This window comes from Phyllostomus discolor, chromosome 6 (genome assembly GCF_004126475.2).
Source record: "Phyllostomus discolor isolate MPI-MPIP mPhyDis1 chromosome 6, mPhyDis1.pri.v3, whole genome shotgun sequence".
Classification (NCBI taxonomy): Eukaryota; Metazoa; Chordata; class Mammalia; order Chiroptera; family Phyllostomidae; genus Phyllostomus; species Phyllostomus discolor.
In genome coordinates, this window is record NC_040908.2 from 51,882,244 (window position 1) to 51,903,130 (window position 20,887).

General features: G+C 46.7%; 1 protein-coding gene across 1 annotated transcript in view; it reads left to right on the forward strand.

Annotated features, from left to right (window-relative positions):
- The first annotated feature begins 12,591 nt into the window (after window positions 1-12,591).
- Window positions 12,592-20,887, forward strand: part of HK2 (hexokinase 2) — a 64,348-nt gene continuing 56,052 nt past the window's right edge. Inside the window, exon 1 of the mRNA XM_028516202.2 lies at window positions 12,592-13,253. Coding sequence (XP_028372003.1) covers window positions 13,191-13,253 — 63 coding nt within the window. The 5' untranslated portion in view covers window positions 12,592-13,190. The remainder of the gene's footprint in view (window positions 13,254-20,887) is intronic.

Sequence of the window (20,887 nt, forward strand, 5' to 3'; positions counted from 1 at the left end):
CACTTATTTTGGGGGTGCTCCTTTCTCCATGCTAGAAGTCTGCTGTTTCTTTTTGGTCCCAGTGTTCCTGAGGGGTTTCAGGTATTCTGGCCCTTGACTTGGGACATGACTGTGGAATCAACAACCCCTGTGCTTGTGTCCTTCCCCCAGCCTTGCTGACTGTCTTGGCTAGAGACCCCCAACTGCCTGCCAGCCCCCGACCCCAACCTGCACTGGCTCTCACTGATCAGTACGTCATCTTGGAGACCTGATGCCCACTCTCCGGGGCTGCGTGTAGCTCTCTCTCAAGAGAGAGGAAGAGCCATTTCTCATGCTCCTGTGGTTTGAAAAAGCAGGTATTACTTCATCACTAAGTGCCTAGAAAAACCAAGTCCCTGAGTGAAAACAGACCTTCTCTCTATAGTCTCTTTCTACTTCCTTTTTAAAACTTTTCTGTTTTGTTTGTTTGTAGTTAACAGAATTTAGAACCATAACTCAGTGGACATCACATTTCTGCCAGAAAAACTGGTAGCATTTGATAATATTTATTATTGTTATTTAAATTTTTATTCTCCTTCATAATGATGTACATGCTAAAATATTCAATGGGTATAAAAGGTAAACAGGAAACGTTAGGTCTCCCTCCCATGCCCACACTCTCCCCACTTCCCCTCTGTTAGTTTCTTGTGTAACCTTCCTGAGATCTTCTAGGCACTTCCAAACATGCATACATTTTCACTGTCCTTTGCCCCCAGCTTACATTGTTCTGCAGGGATATGTTCTGCATCAATAATCTAAAAGCTTTACAACTTTTTGTAGCCGCACAGTATTGCGTTGTTTGGACACATCACAATTCACATTAATGAAATGATACATGTAATTTCACATATATTTAAATATATTTGTGAGTACATTCTTAGAAGTCAAATGGTATGTTCATTTAAAATTTGAAAAAGATTTTTAACTTGTTTAAATTTATTTTTTATTGTTATGTAATTACAGTTGTTCCCATTTTCCCCATTACTCTCCCATGCACTACCCACCCCCACCTCCCACATTCAGTCCTTCCCCTGCATTATCTTTGTCCGTGGGTCCTTTACACATGTTCCTTGATGACTCTTCCCCTTGATAAAGATTTTTAATTGCCCACTGGAGAAATTTATGAGAGTGCCTGTTTCCATACATTTTTGTCAGTATGTTTTTTAATGTTGTCCATCTGTGAATTGAACAATGTATTGCCATTGTAATTTTAATTTTTCTTATTATATGGTGTTCTGAGTTCTCATATGTTTAGAGCATTTATATTTTCTTCACTATGAACTCTTCACATTCTTGCCCATTTTTTTCCAATTTGGACAATGGTCTTTTTCTTAGTGATTTGTAAAAGTTATATTTTAAGGAAGTTTGCTTATGGTGGGTCTTTCTTGAGGAATTAAACAATCTTAATGTAGCTAAATTAATCTTTCCTTGGAGTCATCTGGGTTTTTGTGTAATGCTTCAAAAAGCTTTAATTGGTGGTCATTACCAAAAGTATCCCATGGCTTCTTCAAATAATTTAAACTCTTTTACACATCATGTTTTGCCTTATTTGGAGTTTATTTTGTTATAAGCAATAAGATAAGGATCCAAATTATTTTTTCTTCCCCAATGGCCACTCTGATGTTCCAACACCATTTATTAATCCATCTTTTCCTCGCTGGTTTGAAAAACTACATTTGGCATATTTAGTATATAAACCCCTATGTGCCTCTGGGTCTGTCTCTGAGCCTGTTACTCTGCCCACTGGTCTGTCTGTCCAGTAAAATCTGGCTGCATGTTTTAAACTCTTTAACTTCTATCATTATGTCAAAGGGGTTACCACAAGATCTTAAGCTAGTGTTAGGGATGCTCTTGATATCTGGCAAAATGACCTGGGCATTATGGAGACTAAATCCTTAATCTTGGCCCATATTAGTCTTCATTCAGCCCTTTGCTAACCACAACCAAAGCGGCTCTGACACTTAACGGAGCAATGGGCCAGAGACGTCTAGACACCATATCCTGCTCTCAGTTAAGCCTCACAACCACCCTACGAGGTAGTAGTTCCTTGGGTTATTTTGGTTGCAAGAAGCAGAGGCTCATTGGGGGAGGTTCGGATAATAAGTGGTGCATTGTTCTCCTGCAGAAATAAGGAGACAAGCATCACAGCCACCTTGTCAAGAGAAGCTACACAAGACCTCATAGGAAGGTTCTGTTTTTCTTCTTTTCAAATTGCACAGCATTTATGTACTTTAAAAACGTAAGCATACAAACCTCACTTTACAAGGGTGAATACCTACCTGCATATATAAGGAGATTTATCAAACATATTAGAGCTCTGGCCTATGACAAGGGCTGGGGAGGAAAAAAGTACAGAAATCAGGGTTGAACGGTTTAAAAAATGAAAATGAAAAGAAATAAACTACAAGTAGAGGGACCTTTCATGGGTGGATGAGTATTTGCTATGCATTAAAGAATAGCAAACCATTTATATCTAAGATCCTTTAAAACAATTAAATGCCAAAATGTAAGAGGCCAGGCAGAACTCACAGTTCACTCGACTCTTTGAGACAGGTCTCTGGGTGTTGGGCAGCTTCCATGGGGATTGGTTAGCACTCAGAGAGGTAGTGGTGGGCTCTTCTCATAAGAACGATAGAAAGCACAAGGCAGCTAGATCTCATGGACACTTAGCTACTGTGATTCAAAGTAAAGCCCATGGATTAGAGGCATGTCCATTAGAAATGCAGAGTCTAGGTCTCACTCCTGACCTGCCTAACCAGTGTCAGTCTTTTAACAAGATTCCCATGTGATTAGAATAAATCATTAAAATTTGAGAACCTCTGCTCTAGGACATATGTAATCTTGGAAGTAGAATGTTGCTTAGGATCTAGTGTAGCTCGGCCACTCAGCCATCTCATTGTCCCTTCACAGTGGTTATCATAGCTTTGACTGTAGAAGGGAAGCGGTTCTGTAGAAGGGAAGGTGACAAGATTTAGGATGTAGCCCGAGAGAGAGTGGCCAGAGTACAAAGAAGGTGAAGGGCACTGGATTTGGAGTGGCTGAGAAGCTGTGAGGCCAGGGTGTTTGTTGGTTATCCACAATGCCACTGAAGCCACCCAGGATTCTTCAGGACTTGAAGAAGAGGGGAAATCTATGATCAGGTGTCCAGGGGGCAGTGAAAGAGAAGGAAGGACCAGATGTCAGTAAAATGAGAAAGGACCTAGGGTGATCCAGCTGGAGGTCACGAGTCTTAAAGGACTCTTACACAAGGACAGAAGCAGTGTTGACCTGAACATACAAATCTCACCTCCCAGCCGTCAGGGTGGAGGTTAGTGGGAGGAGAAACCTCCAGAGGAGAGCCAGGACACAGGTAAGGCCCAGGAATGAAGGACACGTTCTGTGGAGAAGCCGATGGTGCATGGGAATTTCTTGGGCTCAAAACTGGGGCTCTAGAAGGCACGCTGTAGATACTGGGATGTGAAAAGAGAAGTTGGAAATTAGATGGAGGAGAGCAAACTTGGAGCAACATGGGGAGGAGATATGGGAAGAAACAAAAGACTGGAGGGAAGCCAGAGGTTTGAGAATTGTGTCAGTCAGGACAAAATAGGTTATACTGCTATAATAAATGACCCCCAAATCTTAGCTTAAAACTGCAACAAAGGTTATTTCTTGCTTATACTACTTGTCCGTTACAGGTTGATGGAGACTCTGCTCTATGTCACCCTCACTTAGGGATCCAGGCTGCAGAGGCTGTGTCCGTGCTTCCCTGCAGCCAAAGCTCAATGTTTGTACATACTTGCTGGAGTTTTCATTGACCAAAGTGAGTCACATGACCACATCTCAATTCAAAGGGACAGGGTTATACAATCATGCCATGAACTTAGGAGTACCAGAAATATTTGATGGCTAGAACTAATGATTACTACCAGTAGTAACTATAACTTATAAGAATGTGAGCCGTAGGGTGAATTAACCCTACTTTAAATTTGAACACGGAACTCTGGGACAGAGTCCTGTTGGCATGGAAACCAGCTGCCATGCAAGGGAGGTGGGGGGTTGAGTCCTGAGGACACCAAAATCTGTATGTGTTCTGGAAGGTTTTCAAGATATTCCCAGGGGCCTAGTAACCAGAAATCTATGGATACGCAATTCCTAGGATGGCGTGTCGACCCTGCTTTTTGCCATAAAAAGTTGGTTTGTGTAATTAATGGTTTTGTTTTTAGGCCAAAGAGATATTGTGCAAATAGTTATCTCAGCAAAACCAGAGAACAGGGATATATTGTTCTCCTGGATGTTTTAGCTGATACTTTAATCTCCACTCCCTGAACTCCCATGTATCCTTGAGAGACCCACCAATGCTGCAGACGGGAGCAGCCAAACTGCCATTTTCTCTGGTGGCTAAAATCCTACCAGTAGTAATATCACATTTGTCTCTCTATTAAGATTTAGAGAAGCATATTTGTAATGTTCTTGGACTGATCAATGAACAATGTCTTATGGTCATTTTGAGTGCCAGCCTTCTAGTCCTGCAGAAATATAACTATCAAATTAGCATGTTAGCCCCCACTGGGATCTGAGACTATAGATCCATGTAATCAATTGTGGTTGGATTACCAATTTGTAGTTGTCCCATCTGGATTACTCTGCAGGAGGCAGATGCTAGACCCTAGCTCCCATGAAGCGGTAATGTAGGGCACATTGTTGGCTGCCTACCACATCCCTTCTTCTCCCTAAAAAAACCTGATACTTTTTGGGATTCACCAAATGGCCAGAGGAAGGTGACATTGTCCTCAGACCTAGGAGTGAGCTGCGATTAGTCTAAGGCAGGATGTCTCCACCTTGGCACTCTTGACATTTTGGGCTGGATAATTCTTGGTTGTGGAGGTGTCTTGTGTATTATAGGATGTTGTATCACATCTCTGCCAGTAGCACCTCTGACTCCTCTTGAAATAAGCAAAAATGTCTCTAGATATTGTCAAGTGTCTCATGGGAGGCGCAATCACCCCCAGCTGAAAATCACAGTGTAAGCCAACCATGATAATCCTATTCTTCTTTCTAGATAACTGTTGGAATGGGTAAGTGACAATTTGGCACATGAAATCAAGGGAAAAAAAGGCTGCTGGGGAGTTTTAGGAAATGTTTTTTCTGTTTATGGAAGAGAACCAGGAGGAGGTAGTTCCTTTTCCTATCTCTGGGTCTTGTAGTTTGTGGATGAAATCTAGACATGTTTTAGCCATCTCACTATCATCATGAAGATGAAGGCAGCTCAGGAGCAAGGCAGGGCCAGGAGATTCTTAGGAAAGTAGGGCCGGAGCCCTGCCGCACCTAACCTGGAGCCTGGCCCACTACCGGGCAGCTTTTTGTTTGAAACAACAATTATCTTTATTGTTGGAGCCGCAGTGTTCTGTTTCTTGCACCTGAACCCTTCTGAACTGAAGTCCTCAGGCGAGTGTGGCACAGCGAGGTAGGGCCCCCCCTCATCCCTGCTAGGACCAGTGCCTTCTTTATTATAAGTATTGTAATACATTTCCCACCACCAAAGTATTAAAATGACAGCAGGTTAGGAAGGTTAGTTGGGTTTTTGGCAAGGTCAGAAAAAGAAAACCGAGCTCCTGCTGTGGAGAGGGGAGGGAGGAGGCCACTGCAAAAATAAGGACCAGGTGCTGCTGAGCCAGGAACAGATACAAAGATCAGAGAAGTGCAAGGGGAAAGCTGGTAGCAGGAGAAGAGTCAGATTTAGATGTCAAGACCGATACAGGTCAACATACTAATAATGGTTTGTATGCACACTTTTCAATATCTTGCATTTTTGACTTAACTGTATCTTGCAGGTCTTTCCTATTAATACTTAGAGAGCTTTAAAAAACATGCCGCCAAGTTATTTCATTGTACGGATGTGCTTTACCCTACTTAACCAGTCCTCAAATGATAGGATTCAGGTCGGCCCCAGTCTTGCTATGACAATGTCCTAGGGAAAACCTTACACAGCATGTGTAGGTGTACCTGTAAGAAAAATGGGATCTCAGGGTCAATAGGCAAGTGCACTTGTAATTGATGGAGAGCGTCATACTAACCTCATGGGGGCTGTATTCTCCCATCAACAATGAGCTGGGAGAAAGGGTACTTCTTTCCCCCTGGTAAGGTAAGGTGTATTATCATGATTTGATTTTGCCAAGCTCATGAGTGAAAAATGGTGGGTCAGTATATTTTAAATTTTCATTTTCACTGTTATGAGTGATATTAATCATCTTTCCATACACGAAACAGCTATTTGTTCTCTTCCTGTGAACTCTCTGTATCTCTTACTGAAGGGTCCTTGATTTCTTTTGCTTATTAATTTGAAGAAGCTCTTTATCTAGTAGGAAAATGAACCTTTTGTATCTGATATATGTTTTTGTCTAGGTTTACTCTTGACTTTGTTTAATAGAGTCTCCTTTATGGGCCTCTTATGAAATTTATGTTTTCAGTCTTTCTTAGCAAATGAACCAGGTTCTTTCTATGGTTTGCAGAATTTGGGAAGATAGTCTAGTCTTTCCTTTTCCTATTAATGTTAGAATCAGCCTTTTTTAACCCATAATTTTTAGTTGGAGTACATTTAAAACTTACAGGTTTACCTAAGAAGAAATGAAATTCAGTGAAGCACTGTTAAGCCTCCTTACTTGCTCTCGTCATCCAATTCCTTGTACATTTAAGTTCCTAGACATTTTGTCTTTTTGTTCACTATTACAATAGAAGAAAAGATACCATTAACATTTCCTGATTGTTTATATGGCACTAGGATTTGTGAGAGCTCCCAGCTGATTCTAACGTAGTGGATATATAAGGGCAGGAAGGGAGGATGCAGGGAGGACCTCTGGCTGTAGTCCAGGAGGGGCTATTTCATCGCTGGCATTGTTTAGAATTGCCAGCCCATGGTGATAATAAAAAACCAGGCCTACTGAAGGTTTTATTATTGTTTCTAACTTCTCTACAGCAAGACACTCCTTATAGCTTGTACTCAGGGCCAACTGCCTTAACCCTTGGTACACCAATCTTTCAAAGAACAGCCAAGGGCGAGAACCACTGTCATGGAGTCTTTTCTGTCCCCAACTCTCACATTCAATCATTTAACAAGTCCTGTGTGGGCTACCTCTTACTTTCCTCACTTCTTTCACTTTTTTGTTCTTCTTCCATAAGTCTTCACTAGAGGCCTTCAGCATCCATCTCTAGGACTTGGTCTCAGTCCCTACCAGTCTGTCCTCCACATTACATCCAGCCCAGGTGCTGTGCCTGTGAGTGCTAGTGTGATCCTGTCACTTTCTTTATCACTGAGCCTTCCCTGCCTACCTGCCCATCTTCCCTCCTGCCATTCCCTTGAAATCATCTCTCTAGATCAGAGCACTGTAGGCCATTGGGAACAAACCAGTCTCTTCCATGTCCCTGAGACTCTGCATTCGCTGTTCCTGACACCTGGAATTTTCTTTAACCACCGAGTTCTTATTGCATAGAAGACTTCATACCATGAATGAATGAAGTGCTTAGGAAACTAGTATTTAGGGTCTATTATGTACCAGGCTCTGAACTAAAGGTTTTGCGTATTCCATCTCATGATCACCACTTTGCAGAAGAGGAAAACGGGGCTCAGAAAGGCCCAATGCCACACGATGTTCCCATGCCAACCTCAGCATGCCACAATGCTTTTCTCAAGCAAACTATTTGGGGTTATATGGCCCCATGGCCCCCAGAATGACAGAATCAGACAGGATAGCCCTCAGTGTTTGGAATGGCATTGGAGGGGGGCCTTCTGGCAATATTTCACAGTCATGTTTTCCTCATTTACTGTGACACTGACTACATCTGTGGACAGACTCTGGGTTGCAGAATGTGTGTGGAGAGGGTTAATCATCCAGCCCACGTCAAGTCATTGATAGTACGTTTTTCTGGTGTCATTTAGCTTACTGACTACTTTCTCTTTAGTATAGCCCCCAATGAGGGCAGATGTCCTATTTCTAAATCTTTTTGATATATTTTGGAATTTTAGGAAACCAATTTGTCTAAGGGCACTTTAAACTTTCTGATGCAGCATATTCAGTGACTACTGGGTGTGGTAGATGTTTGTCAAGCTCTTGACCTGCCCAGTACCTTTGAACACCCTTCTTACATTTGAGGACTTCTCTAAGTTATGACACCTGGTTGCCTGGGCTTGCTGTCCTCACATCCCTTGCAGCTAGGGCAAAAGAATGTGGCTCAGCCTCTCACAACCAGCTGCAGGATGTCAGGTGGGAAGTAAGTACCATAAAGAAGGAGGTGCTGTGCAGAATTCCTTCTAGCAAGGATGCCAAGAGACAGAATCCAGCTGTTAAAGGCTGTAGCATATCCCAGCTATAAAATCCTGTGCCCGGCATCATGAGTGTGGGCAGAGATGCCTAAGCCCAGTGGCCATAGTGCTAGCATTTCCACTAGTGGAGTTTAATGGTATGATTTAGACATCACTCTTGGATAGTAGCCTCTGAGCCTGATTCTCTGGCTCTCCTGAAGATCCTGAAAAGGACTAAATATTCTTTAGCAAACTCCCTTTCTGCTTAAACTAGCTTGAATGGATTCTATTTGCAAATCTGACTGATAAAATGAGCTTGTTCCTTATCCTGTGGCTTCTGTTTTTCTATTTTAACTGCTTTTCAATGCCTTTCTTTTCTGATCCTTCAAAATTCATACATTATAATAAAACTATGAAGCACAAGAGATTATGCAGATCATTAAGACCCAATATTAAAGACAATATAATGTAAGGAGTCCTAAGTATTTACATTTAGGGTAGGCTCACCCTTAGTCTTCATATTCTCTACATAATTCCACACTTATAAGATGCTGCAGACTTGATAAATCCTAATTAGAAAAAAGAATATTTGGCAAGTGGAGGTCTTTTAGTAAAGAGGCATCTTTCCAGGGCAGCCCCCTGAAGCCTAGTTGCCAGGTGCAGGTCATCCCTACGTGAGGCCGGACCCAGCCTGGTATAAAGGCTAGAATTTTTATTCATCAGACTATCCTTGGCTGACTTTGGCTTGTGGCTCTGTTTTTCCCTCCTGCAAAACTTCATCACATACAGAGAAATACAAGTTTGGTTCTCAATGATAGACTTTTCTATTCTGTGATCATTGTTTTATGTATGGATTTTATTTCTCTGATTAAAGAGTTAATCCCCGAGGGCAAGAACTGCATATTGTGTTTCTTTTGCATTTTTTACAGTACTGAGAAGACTGTCTAAATGTTGTAAGGGTTTGTTCAATAACTATTTGCTGATTTATTTCTCTCCTGGGGCTGTGGACTCTAAATTGCATGGATGTCTCATTAGTCTTCAACAAGAGAGACAGAATGAGAGAGAGGTCTGAGAATCAATAAATAATAAACTCCAGGCATGAAGTTTGGAACCAGGAGTGTTGAGGATACATCTCAGCCTTGTGTGAGTAACCCACCTTAGTTTGTCACGTATAAATTGGGGCTAAAACAATACTGACTCTAACCACCTCACAGGGCTGGGAGGCATAATGTGCACTTAAGTATATTGTGATTATTATCTGGTCCACATGAAATGGGACCAGAGAAGGAAGTGGACAAGAGACTCTAAAATTACTGTGTGGTGAAGGGATCATAGCTGACATGACCTATTTGGTTTGGACCCACCTTCCTGGGTCCAACAGATGTTGTAGCACCGGACTATTGGGTTTCCAAGTATATTAGGGAGCAGGAATCCTCCTCTTCATCAGCCATTCCTGACCAAAGCCATCAATTCTACCTCATACTTTAAAATATCTAAACCCAAAGCCCAATGCCCTATCCCACCCTCCCCTGGGTTCAGGCCCTGGTCCTCTCCTGCATCTTCAGCCTCTGGTCTCTAACCTTCTCCTCCCATCCACATGGAGGCATTTCTTGCTCCAAAAAAGCAAGATCATCTCACTCCTCTGAGCTCTGCTGCATATCTAGATCTATATATTGATGGTGTTTCTATAGCTAAAGGGGGAAGCCCAGTTATGAGGCTGCTGTAGCCAAGTGAGAGATGTTGGGTGTGTGAACTAGGGTAGATGGGGAAACAGGAAAAGACTTGAGAAATAACAGATAAAATGATAAACTAACTCTCTCTGTATTATTAAACAAACTGTGAAACATCGTTATCCCTAAGATTTTTTTCTATTCATTCATCCAACAAGTATATATTGCAAGCCTACCATGTGACAGACACCATTCTAGGCATTGCAGGTGTGAGGGGACAACAAAGAAACAGATCCTGACCTCTTGTAGCTCACAGTCTACTGAGAAGAGAAAGAATATACAGAAAATCAATAGGCAATCAATCAGGGCCATGGGATAGTGACTTGGGGAACTAACTGAGATAAACTGGTCAGGGGAAAGTCCTCTGAGGAGGTGCTACTTAAGCTGAACCTAGGAGAGGAGGGAGAATGAGCTGGAAGCAGAACTGGAAAATAACATTTCAGACAAAAATAAAAATGAAGGGTAAAGGCCCTTGGGTGAGAAAGAGTTTGGTATTTTCAAGAAAAACATGCCAGTGTGAGCGCCAAGCAGAGTGCTGGGAAAGTAGTATGGGATGGGGTAAAGACGGGGCAGGGGCCATTTCTATATAAAGACTTAGTGGTCCTTGTCTGGGGCTTAAGTTTTCTTCTAAGATTGGAAGCCATTAAGTGAATTTGAGTCAGGAAAAGACATAGAATGTTTATATACTAAAAGAGTCACTTTGGCTCCTGTATGCAGGAGAGACTATAGGGGTCAGGGTAGAAGTAGGCATGAATGGATGTAAGGGGCAAGGTAGGACCGTGTGGTATTGGCTCTGGCTGAGCTGTCGGTAGTGTGACTAGGAGGTGTCCAAGGGTATGGAGAAAAGTGGTCAATTGTAAGATCTATTTTATGGGTCAGGTTGACTGCTTGCTGATGCAGTGACTAGATATGAGGGTAAGCGGCAGGGAGGAAGGATGACTTAGAGTGGATGGTGATGCCCTTTGCTGAGACAATTGGGAAAAGAATGAATTTGGGAAAGAAAAATTGAGTTCAACTTTGGACATATTAAGTGTGAAGTGGTAGACACTTCAGTGGAGATGACAAATGGTGGTTGGAGAGATTTGTTTGGAGCACTGGGAGAGGTCCTCACTATAGATACACCTGTGTGAGTCATCAGTGTGTGGATGATGTAACAGTCATGGGGCTGGGAGGACTTACCAGGGAGAGAGTATAACTAGATCAGAGAAGAGGGCAGAGGACAGCCCTCCTTACCAGTAGAAAAAACCTGGGCTGAGTTGCCCGGAGAGTGAGGTTAGAGGGAAAGCAGGAGGGTGGAGCTTCCATGCTCCAACAGAAGAAGGTGCGTCCAGGTGGAGATTGCAGTCAACTGCAACCCTGAGAGGTGGAGGAAGACAATGGCAGAAAAGTGATGAGAACACAGGATTTGGTAGCATGTGGGTCATTATGGTGACTATGACAAAAGTATTTTGGGACCCAGACTGTACTGGAGTACAGAGAAGAAAGGGTGAGAAAATATAGCTGGCAAGGGTACATAGCTTTCAAGAAGTTTTGCTCAGAGGCTGAATCATGGATGCCTTTGCTTTTCCTGTTTTTATATTCTTATTTTCCAACAATGGCCATTTATTACTTCTATCACATGCACATTGCAGATAACACTCCACTTATGAGAAAAGGAGACATTCCTAGTAGGACAAGGCACACCTTCATCTGTCTACTGCAAACTCTCCAACTCCAGGCTCACTCTTCTTCACAAGCACCAATGTCTTGTCTGCTGCAGTTATTTCATTCTTACTGGCGTTCACCATATGCAAACATTTGGAGTGTGGTGCCAGGCAGTAGCTGTGACTGGGGTTCCTGCTACTCTCAGCATCTGTAAGCCACTCCGCCCCACCCCACACGTGTCCAGGATCATTCAGTTACCCATTTACCACTCACCCAGTTTCATTCACGCATCAGTTCCACAGCTACAGACAAAGCTCATTTCATCCTTCCTTCTACTTTCCCAGCTAGTAGAGTGGCAGGATGGGGTAACAGGGAAAAGGTTAGGGCCTCAAAGTCAGATGTATACTGGTTCTTTCCTCCATCTGCTGCTTATTATCAGTGAGACCTTGGGCAAGCCTATCTCTCAACGGTCCAGTGCCTCAGTTTCCTCACCTATAAATGAAGTTAGTAAAACCACTTCCTATCCGTTTTGCGATGCCTGGAATTAAGTAAGCAGTAGCTGCGGCGGCTCCCTTTGCATCAGCGTTGAAAGGATAGTTGAGTCACAATAGGTGAGAACTAATATGCTTCCTCGGTGTGACCCGCCAGTGGGGCCCCTCACATGACCGCAAGATGTCAGACAGTATCTCTCTCCCCGCACAGGGCGTGTGCCGGTCTGGTGACCCGTCTTTCCAGTCGCCCCACACGCCGTGTCTGTAATCACGCGCCCCCCCACCCATACATAGCTGAGCCTGACGCGGCGGCGGCTCAGGCGCCTTTCCTCCCTAGCCTCTCGCCACGGACCTCACGTCTCATCCTAGCCTTGCCGCCCCGCCCCCAGCCCCGGGCGCGCCCCTCTGGCGTGCGGGCTCGGGTGTCGGAGCGGCCGCGCCCACGGGCCGTGGCCACTGATTGGCTGAGCTGAGGTGGCAGGCGGTCCGGGGGCGCACACACCCTCTTCGTGCAGCCAATGGGTGTGCGCGCGTCATTGACTGGGCGGCCCGCGAGCCGGCAGCCCCTCAATAAGCCACATTGTTGCACGAAACTCTAGCGCAGGAGTCCCCGGCCGCCGCTAGCAACCACGAGTCACCCAGAAGATCCGCGGACGAGAGCAGCGTGCCTGTGAGCTGGAGAGGTCCGATCACCCAAGTGGCGCCCGGTTGCGATTGTTCCCAAGTTGAGTCTTAGTGATCCTGTGGCTGAAGTTAGCGCTTGACAGCCGGGCAACCCGACAAGTCGCCAGGAGTAATTTTTGGGAGCCTTCTGGCAGTTGTGACTCCCCAAGCCTGTTTCTAGACACCCGAGACCCTTCGGACGGGCGCAACATCGCCGTTAGACTTCTTTGTGGGTCGCTCGGACTCACTGCTCCCGGTCGCGCCGCCAAACCCGGGTAAAAAGGTGCCTGACCACTCCGCCCTCCTTTCCCGCACGCGCTCCAGCCTTGGTTTCCCAACTTGGTTTCCGCTTCGTCGGTCCCTGGCAAAATGATCGCCTCTCATCTGCTTGCCTACTTCTTCACGGAGCTCAACCATGACCAAGTGCAGAAGGTAAGGAAGCGCGGGCCGGGGTGGCTGGCTTGCCTCTGACAAAGTGGCGTGGTCCCTGACCCTCTCTGTGTGTCTCAGCCGAAACTCTCCTTCCCCCTGCGGGAACACTCTTCTCCCCCACTCCGGGGAGAGGACGGGTGAGAAGTCTGGGCGGCTGGGAAACTCGTGGGTACGAGGCGCCACGTCCGCTAGGCAGGGGCAGGCTTGTGCGCGCGTGCAGGCGCTAGGGCTCCAGCTCCGCACCGCTTTCCCTCCCTGCCTGCCACTCTAGCGCGCTCGCGCTTTTTTTTTTTTTTCTTTTTTTCCTTGAGTCCTTGAGGGGCGGGTCACCTGGTTAGTAGTCTTAGACTGATGGGCCACGCGGGAGTATCCCCTCCTTAGCAGTCCGAGTTCCGGCGAGAGCACGTGGGGAGAATCGTGGCTGGGGGAAGAGGCTCCGCTGCCGCGTGGGCGCGGGGGGTGGGGAGAGGAGGTTCCCGCGCTAAAGGACGGCGTTTCGGGGCAGTGCGTTCCCTTTGGAGCTCCACAGGCCTCGCGGAGGTGGGCTAGCGGAGAGACCAACCTGCGAGGGAGCTGGGAAAGAGACAGAGAAACTCCGCCCGCCGCGCCCCCTCCCCGGAACTGAGGTGCCCGGAACTGAGTCTCCGCGAGGGGCGTACGTCTCCCCCCACCTCGCGGCCTCGGGACCGCCTCCAAGTGGGGGGCGGATTTGGAATATGGTTTCTGGCACTCGGGTTAGTTACTCGGACAGGACCAACTCCCCCCACGCCCGCTCCTCCCTTCTCCCTTGAGATTTTTGTCTTTCCGAAAACGAGCTTTTTACGTCCTTGGCCCTGACCTGTCTGTGACCACCTCGCTCCAGCAGCTACTCCCCCCCCCCGCCCCCGCTCTATCTGCGGCCGGTCATTTACATAAGAAAGAGCCTCTGGCCGGGCCCGCAGCCTAGCCCTGTGCCTCCGGGAATGGGGTGGGGGTGGGGCCCGGCTGGGCCCGAGGCGCTCTCTCTTTGGGGAGCATTTTCTGAAATGCTCGGGATTTCAGGATTGGCGCCGCCACGGGGTGCAGCTAGGATTTGAGAAGAGAGCACGGGCGGGGGTCGGGGATGTCCAGTGTTGTGAGGCAATGTCTGAGCTTTGCTCAATTACATACTTGAAGTTTCTGGGAAACTTTATTTTTTGGCGGAAAATGTCTGGGCTTCGTTTGGAGGGACAACCCGCTCGCACTCCCATTTTGCGGATCCTCAGAGCAAAGGCTAGAATCATGGCATTTGTTACCCAGCCTCAGGGTAGGGAACAGTTGTCTACTCTGTTTATCCACGGCTGTTACTCTCTCACTCCTGGGATGTAGCTCTGCTCTGCACTTTATTTCAGTTTATTTAAGAACATGTCTGTTGAGCTGGCAGCATCTTGGCAACTTCTTTGGGCTTCTCCACCCAAGAAATGAGTTAACACTTGGAAGACTGTCATCCCTTGGCAGGTTCTCAAATTCAAAACTGTAGTATCTTGAATCCAAACTGAGGGTCTTCTCCGTTGGGTGAGTATCGGGTCCAGGACAGTTTATTATTTTACAGATTCACTCTTCCCCAATCCAGAGGAAGGAGGGTAGGTCGGGAATTGTGGAGTTATACCACCCTCCTGTCCTGGAAGGGGGCCATCTCTTTGTTAAGAGAATGAGCCAGGGTATCTGGAAGTGAGTTCTAATCTCTGTTTTGTGGGCCCTTAAAAAAAAAACCCCAAAAACACAAGACCCTGAGCATGTCGCTTTGCCTCTTTGGACTGTCGGTTTCTTTTTGTAGGATGAGGATGACAGTAGCAACCTTGTCCATCTTATGGAGTTGTGATGATTAAGCACAGCAATGAGAAAAGGTGTTCTCATAGGCTTCTTGACCCTTGCAACTTCCTTTCTGTGAAGTGTCTCAGGGACACTTGGGTGTATTTTCTCCAAATTACCAATGGGGGCAGAGTTGAGTCAGTCCTTTAGTTGAACAGGTGTCAGAACCTGGGACTTTGTCTCCTGACTTAGGAGAGCCCAGCTAATTCCAGCTGTAATTACGTAGGAAATAGGAAGAGAATCAGAATATTTTGGAAGCAACTTTTCACGTTGCTGCCAGAAGGAAGAATTAGGAGAGAAGGAAGACACCTGTTTAATTTTAGAGTCTTTTGAAAAGACCTTGATTTGGTTTCTTCAGAAATCCCCCACTTACATCTTCTGGGGTGTAGTCTGAGGCGTGGAAAGCGTAGGTTCCCCTGCCCAGCACTAGCCCCATCAGAGTCACTTGTCTCTTGATGTGCAAGCCCAGTGTTTTGTGCCATTAAAAGAGGAGGAAGGGTTATTTGTTCCTTTTTGCCCATTGACACTTTGAAACTCAAACACATGATAACTACTGTGTACCAGGAACTATTTTAAGCTCTTTACATACGTTAATTCATTAACATTCCCAACAGCTCCTTGAAGTAGATACGATTATAGCAAGTCCTCACTTAATGATAGGCTCTATGACTTTAAGTTAAATGATATATTACATAGTTAAAGAAGTACAATTTGTCTCATGTGTTCAACTTGTATCCTAACACTGTCTCTTCCCTGCTCAGAATGTAACTGTTGGTAGTAGGAATATTTTGTAGCTTTTGCGAACCATTCGATTTGTGTTGTCGAACTTCTATTTCAGACAGCTTGGGAAGCACTTTTTTTTCTTTACCCTGAATGAATAAAATTCCCTCAGAGGCTCCTCAGACAGAGCCAACTTTTTTAAAAAACATTTTTATTTTTCAAAGTGAAACTTCTTCAGCACCCCAAGGAGTTTGAGGGCAGTTAGGGGCCCTTTTCCAGGGGGAATCAAAACAACACAAACCACAACAGTGTTCTCGAAAAATCTGGCAGTCAGAATAAGGAGATATAATGTACTAAGAACTCAAGAACCCCAGAAAACTGGCTTCCTTTGTTCACATACTTCTGGTTTAAAAGACAACTCTTGATAACGGGTTTCTCATTATCATTGTTGAGTTTTGAAGTCAGCAAGTTTGGTTTGTTTTCCAACACTGTGTGTTGTCTGCCTTCGCCTTCCCAAAGCAGTGGGGGTGGGGGGCGGTGGCAAATCAGATCCCTGAGTTCATTGGCTATGTCTTAGCAGCACACCCCATGGCTCACAGGGCATGCTTCCTGCACTACGAGTGGCTGTTTCTGTTAACTTCTAAAGCAGGTCTCTCCACCTCAGCACTATTGCCATTTTGGAATGGGTTAGCCCATGTGAGGGGCCATCCCAGCCTATCTTAAAGACCCAAATTTACAGAGGCAAAAGCTGTTTTGTTTTTGTTTTTACTCTTCCTTTAGAGAATTAGTTTTCAACTCTTAGTGATCCTCCCCTCCCCCCAGTGGACATTCATAATATTTGGAGACATTTTTGGTTATCACAAGGCAGGTGGGTGGTGATGTGTTATTGCATCCAGTAAGTGGAGGCAAGGGATGCAGCCAACATCCTGCATAGCACAGCTATGCATAGCACAGCTCCTCCACAGCAGACTTTTCTGGCCCAAAACATGTATAGGTTGAGAAACTGCATTAGAAGAATATGGCCCATTCCCCTTCAGTTTTACGGGGGTCAGTTAGGACCATAGCTCTCAGTGTGCCACATCATGGGACAGTCATGGTGGCTTTTTACAGAAGATGAATCTAAGGTGAGGTCTACAGATCCACAGCAGTCAGTGGATGTCCATTACCCCTGGTTGAAGGGTGGGTTACCTGGGTTACAGTTTTTCTGTCCTCACCCAGAAGATTGTGAGTGACAGAAGCACTCTAAGAAGCCAGCGGGAGAGAAGTCTTCTCAGCTGTCCCCCGGAGAGTCTCACCCTGCTGTTGCTGGGGTTTCCATGGAGGCCGGGCATCCGCCAGGTTTCTGACGAGGCAGGCATGTGTGCGGATGAACATGAGCTCGGAAGCTCCTGTACCTAGGAGCAGAAAAGAGGGGCCACTGATTCCTAGTGAGGGACAGTCCAGCAGTCACCAGGAGAGGCTGTGTGGGGAGGAGTAAGACCAGGCTCCCTGGGGTGGAATCCTAGTTCACTGCGGAATCAGCTGTGTGCACTTGGGCTGGTTAATGTAACCTCTCTAGGCGTGTTTGTTCCTCTTATAAAATGGAGAGTGTTTGGATAACACCTTACTGGGGTTGGTGTAGGGATGAAAGAGTGCATTAACGTATGTGAAACTCTTAGACTGTGCCTGACACATGATCAGTACTTTGTGTGTTCAGGATTAGTACATAAAGGAAGATACTGAGATACTCTGCTGCGCTATTCATCGGGGCAGAAGCAAAAGAGACCCTGCTTTTTCCCAAGGGCTTTTAGGGCACAGAGGTTGTGACTCATTTTACACTGTTTGATGTCAGATTGGAGTGAGGTTCTGACCCATTTACGCTCTCTGATGCCAGATTGGAGCAGAGGACAGGGAGGGCGGAAGAGTGGAAAGTTCCTAAAGCCCAGGTATTAAGGAAGTGTACTTATTGTCCCTTCAATTTCTGAAACCTTTTTTTGTGGACAGAGGAGATCTGTCTTTGAGCTCTTCCTCCAGCTGCTTTCCTTCTGGTCCTCTGACGAGCTAGCCACCCCTACTGGGAGTCTCTGGGACGCTGTGGTTATTGGTGTGCCTCAGGCTGAAGTGACCTCCATGAGAGACACAGCTCCACTGACGAATTGCAGCATTAGTTCAACCTCTTCTCACTGTAGAAACCTAGTCACCTCCTTAGTACCTGCCCCAGAGGGCAGAAGGACAGAGGCTCCCAGGGCAGTTGCTGAGGCCACTTTTGCTGGAGTTGGCCAACGAGACACTTGGCTCATCCTTCTTCACATCTGCCCCAGAGTTTGGCTTCCCGTGGGAGAGACTGAGCAGCTCAGTGCTGCCACAGGTCCAGGTCGTGGGAGGTTTTGGCCTCACTGACCCCATAGGGTTTCACTGGAGGGAACAGTCATTCTCACATTCTTTTGGCACATTGGGTGGAGGGTCCCTGGCCATTCTGGGCCTCAGCAGAGACATTTTCGCCCCTCATACAGAGGCGCTGGGCTGTCCCTTGTGGCTCCTCCTAACAGGGATACCTGGGGTTCTTGACAAAGCCAAGGGGGCCCTTTGTGTGGAACCCACACCCCACGCCCCTCAGCCCTGTGCAGCCTTGTCTTGTCCAAACCCAGTGGGGAGTCTTGACTTTGTTCCCTGGGGAGCAGGAGCCAGAGAATCCCCGTTCTCCTGGAGCGCTGCCCTCTTTCTGTGGTGGCCATGCTCTCTGCACTTTCACCTGTGGATCTCTAGGCATTTCCTTGACATTGCTTCCTAGACGGCACTTTCAATCAGGACAGAGAACTTGGCCTTGGGAGCCCATGGCACCCACGCACTGACCCACCCAGCCTTCCTGCCCCTCTGCACCCTCTGCTCAGTAGCCCCTCCCTGGAGGCGGTCCCTGTTCTTGAAAGTCATTCCCAACCTCTTCCTTCTGGCATCTGCATATTGTCTGATAGGGAATGAAGCCAGATAAGCCATCTGGCAGCTTTAATTAGGGTTAAGTGAGGGCATCTGAAGCTGCCACTTATTCTTTTTCCCATTTGAGGGACTTTCCCCTCCAGCTACCTGCTTCCTCCCTAGTTTTCCTGAATCAGCCCTTCCCCATGAAGCCTGCAGCCAGCCTTGTCCCAGAAGTTCCTCCCCCGCCCGCTCGCCTGCATTTCCTGAAGGTCTTAAAACTACTTCCTAAGTGCTGGGCCTTGTCCCTGTGCTTTCCTATAACTCAGGCCCTCCTTGAGCAGCCCTCCAGGGCAGACATTATTAGCCTGCTATTCAGATGAAGACACCAAGACCCAGAAAGTGACAGCACCTTACTCAAGGGCAAGTCAGAATTCACACCCAGACCGTCTGACACCAGAGCCCAGGCCCTGAATGGGGCTCCCCGGGACAACCGGAGATGGCCACTTGTGTTTCAGTTTCACAGAATAATGTGTCAGGTGCCAGTTGAGAAGGAAGACCTTAGGGATTATCTAGTCCAAACCCTCCATTTTACAGGTAAGGAAAAGTGTCCCTTAGTGCTGTGTCCTTGGGGACCAGCCGAAGCTTACACAGGACAGCTCCAGAGCAAGAACCCAGTCTCTCGGCCCCCATCCCGTTTCTTTTCAGCACCATTGGCGCAGCATGAGCTCTCCTCATCTGTCACTCAGCTGTGGGCTCCCCGAGAACAGAGGCAGGGTTTGCTTGGTGGCCTGTACCTAGGGTGACCCTGTAATTTTTTGTCCAAACTCAGCCACTTTTGAGAGGGAAAGGGGGCTCTATTAATAGTTATGCTACTATGACAGTGTAAACTGAGATTGTCTTGGGCAAACGGGACCTGTGGTTGCCCTGCCAATGGTGGACATGACCATGGGGTTGATAGAGCAGACTCTGAATGTGATGCAGAAGCACAGACTCAAAGGGATTTGGTTCAGCAGGTGGACAGTGGGCACCAGACAGGAGTGGGGGCTGTCCAGGGGATGCAGAATCTGATCCCTAGGGGACCTGGGATACTGGCCAGGACAGACAGGTAGACAGAGAGGAAACTGTGCTGCTGCCAGGATCATGGACATCAAGGACCCAGCCCTGAAGAACAAGGTCAAGCTCAGAGTCCCTGGGCAGTCTGGAACAGCTGGCGCCTCCGCTTCATTCAAGTTACCCTCCTCCTTTCTTTGGCTCTCCGTGGCCCCTTGTATGTAACCATAACCAATTTGTCTTGAGCACCTACTATATCTCAGTACTGAGATAGCTGCTGGCATCACACGTACAAAGTTGAGAACAGGCAGTCAGTGCCTTTAGTCCTCTGGTACCAGTGAGGGAAGAGACTCAAGGTGTCAAAAGTGCATTGACGTCATGGCTGGGGCACTTGGGAAGGCATTCGGGGAGAGACCATTTGTGCTGGGCCCCGAAAAGGCAAGTGGGAGTTCGTTAGGCCAGAGGAGGAGCACATTCTAGGCATGAGGTCAGCACATACACGTGTTTCTAACCTTTGTAAGACAAACACCCCTCAGAATTGTATTGATGTGTATAATTTTAGTTAATACAAATTAGGATTTTATTACGGTGAAAGAAGCTGCCTGCTCTCTGCCCTTACCCTCAGTTTGGAATGATTTGCTGACATATTTGTCTCCCACCAATAGACTGAGCCCTTTGCAGGCCAATGCCAGGGTCTCCTTGATGCCGATATCCTCAGTGCCTGTCCCTGGCACATTCAATGTAGTTTTCATCCAATATGTGTAGGAAAGTGAATTGTGCCAGGGTCATGCACATCTGGGACATATTAGTTCTTTGCATTGCTGCCCCCCACACAGAACAAAATGTTTGAGGATGGGAGGGTCCTGGAACTCGTGTGCCGAATGCCCATCTTCTGGACCGCGGACAAGGCCTGCTGCCCGAGGTCTGTCTGGCTGTAATTTGATGCAGCCGAGAGCAAGAACTGGAAGAACAGGAAACCCTGTGTGACTCACAACGGTGCAACAGGATCCTGGAGGAGTGCCTGTCAGCCCCACACTTACCTGCCACCCCAGGCTTGTTAGTATACAGTGCTTCAGAGCTGAAATCTCCTTGAGGTGGCCTGGTGGGCCCTAGTCCCCAGTCAGGGTCTGCCTTGTCCC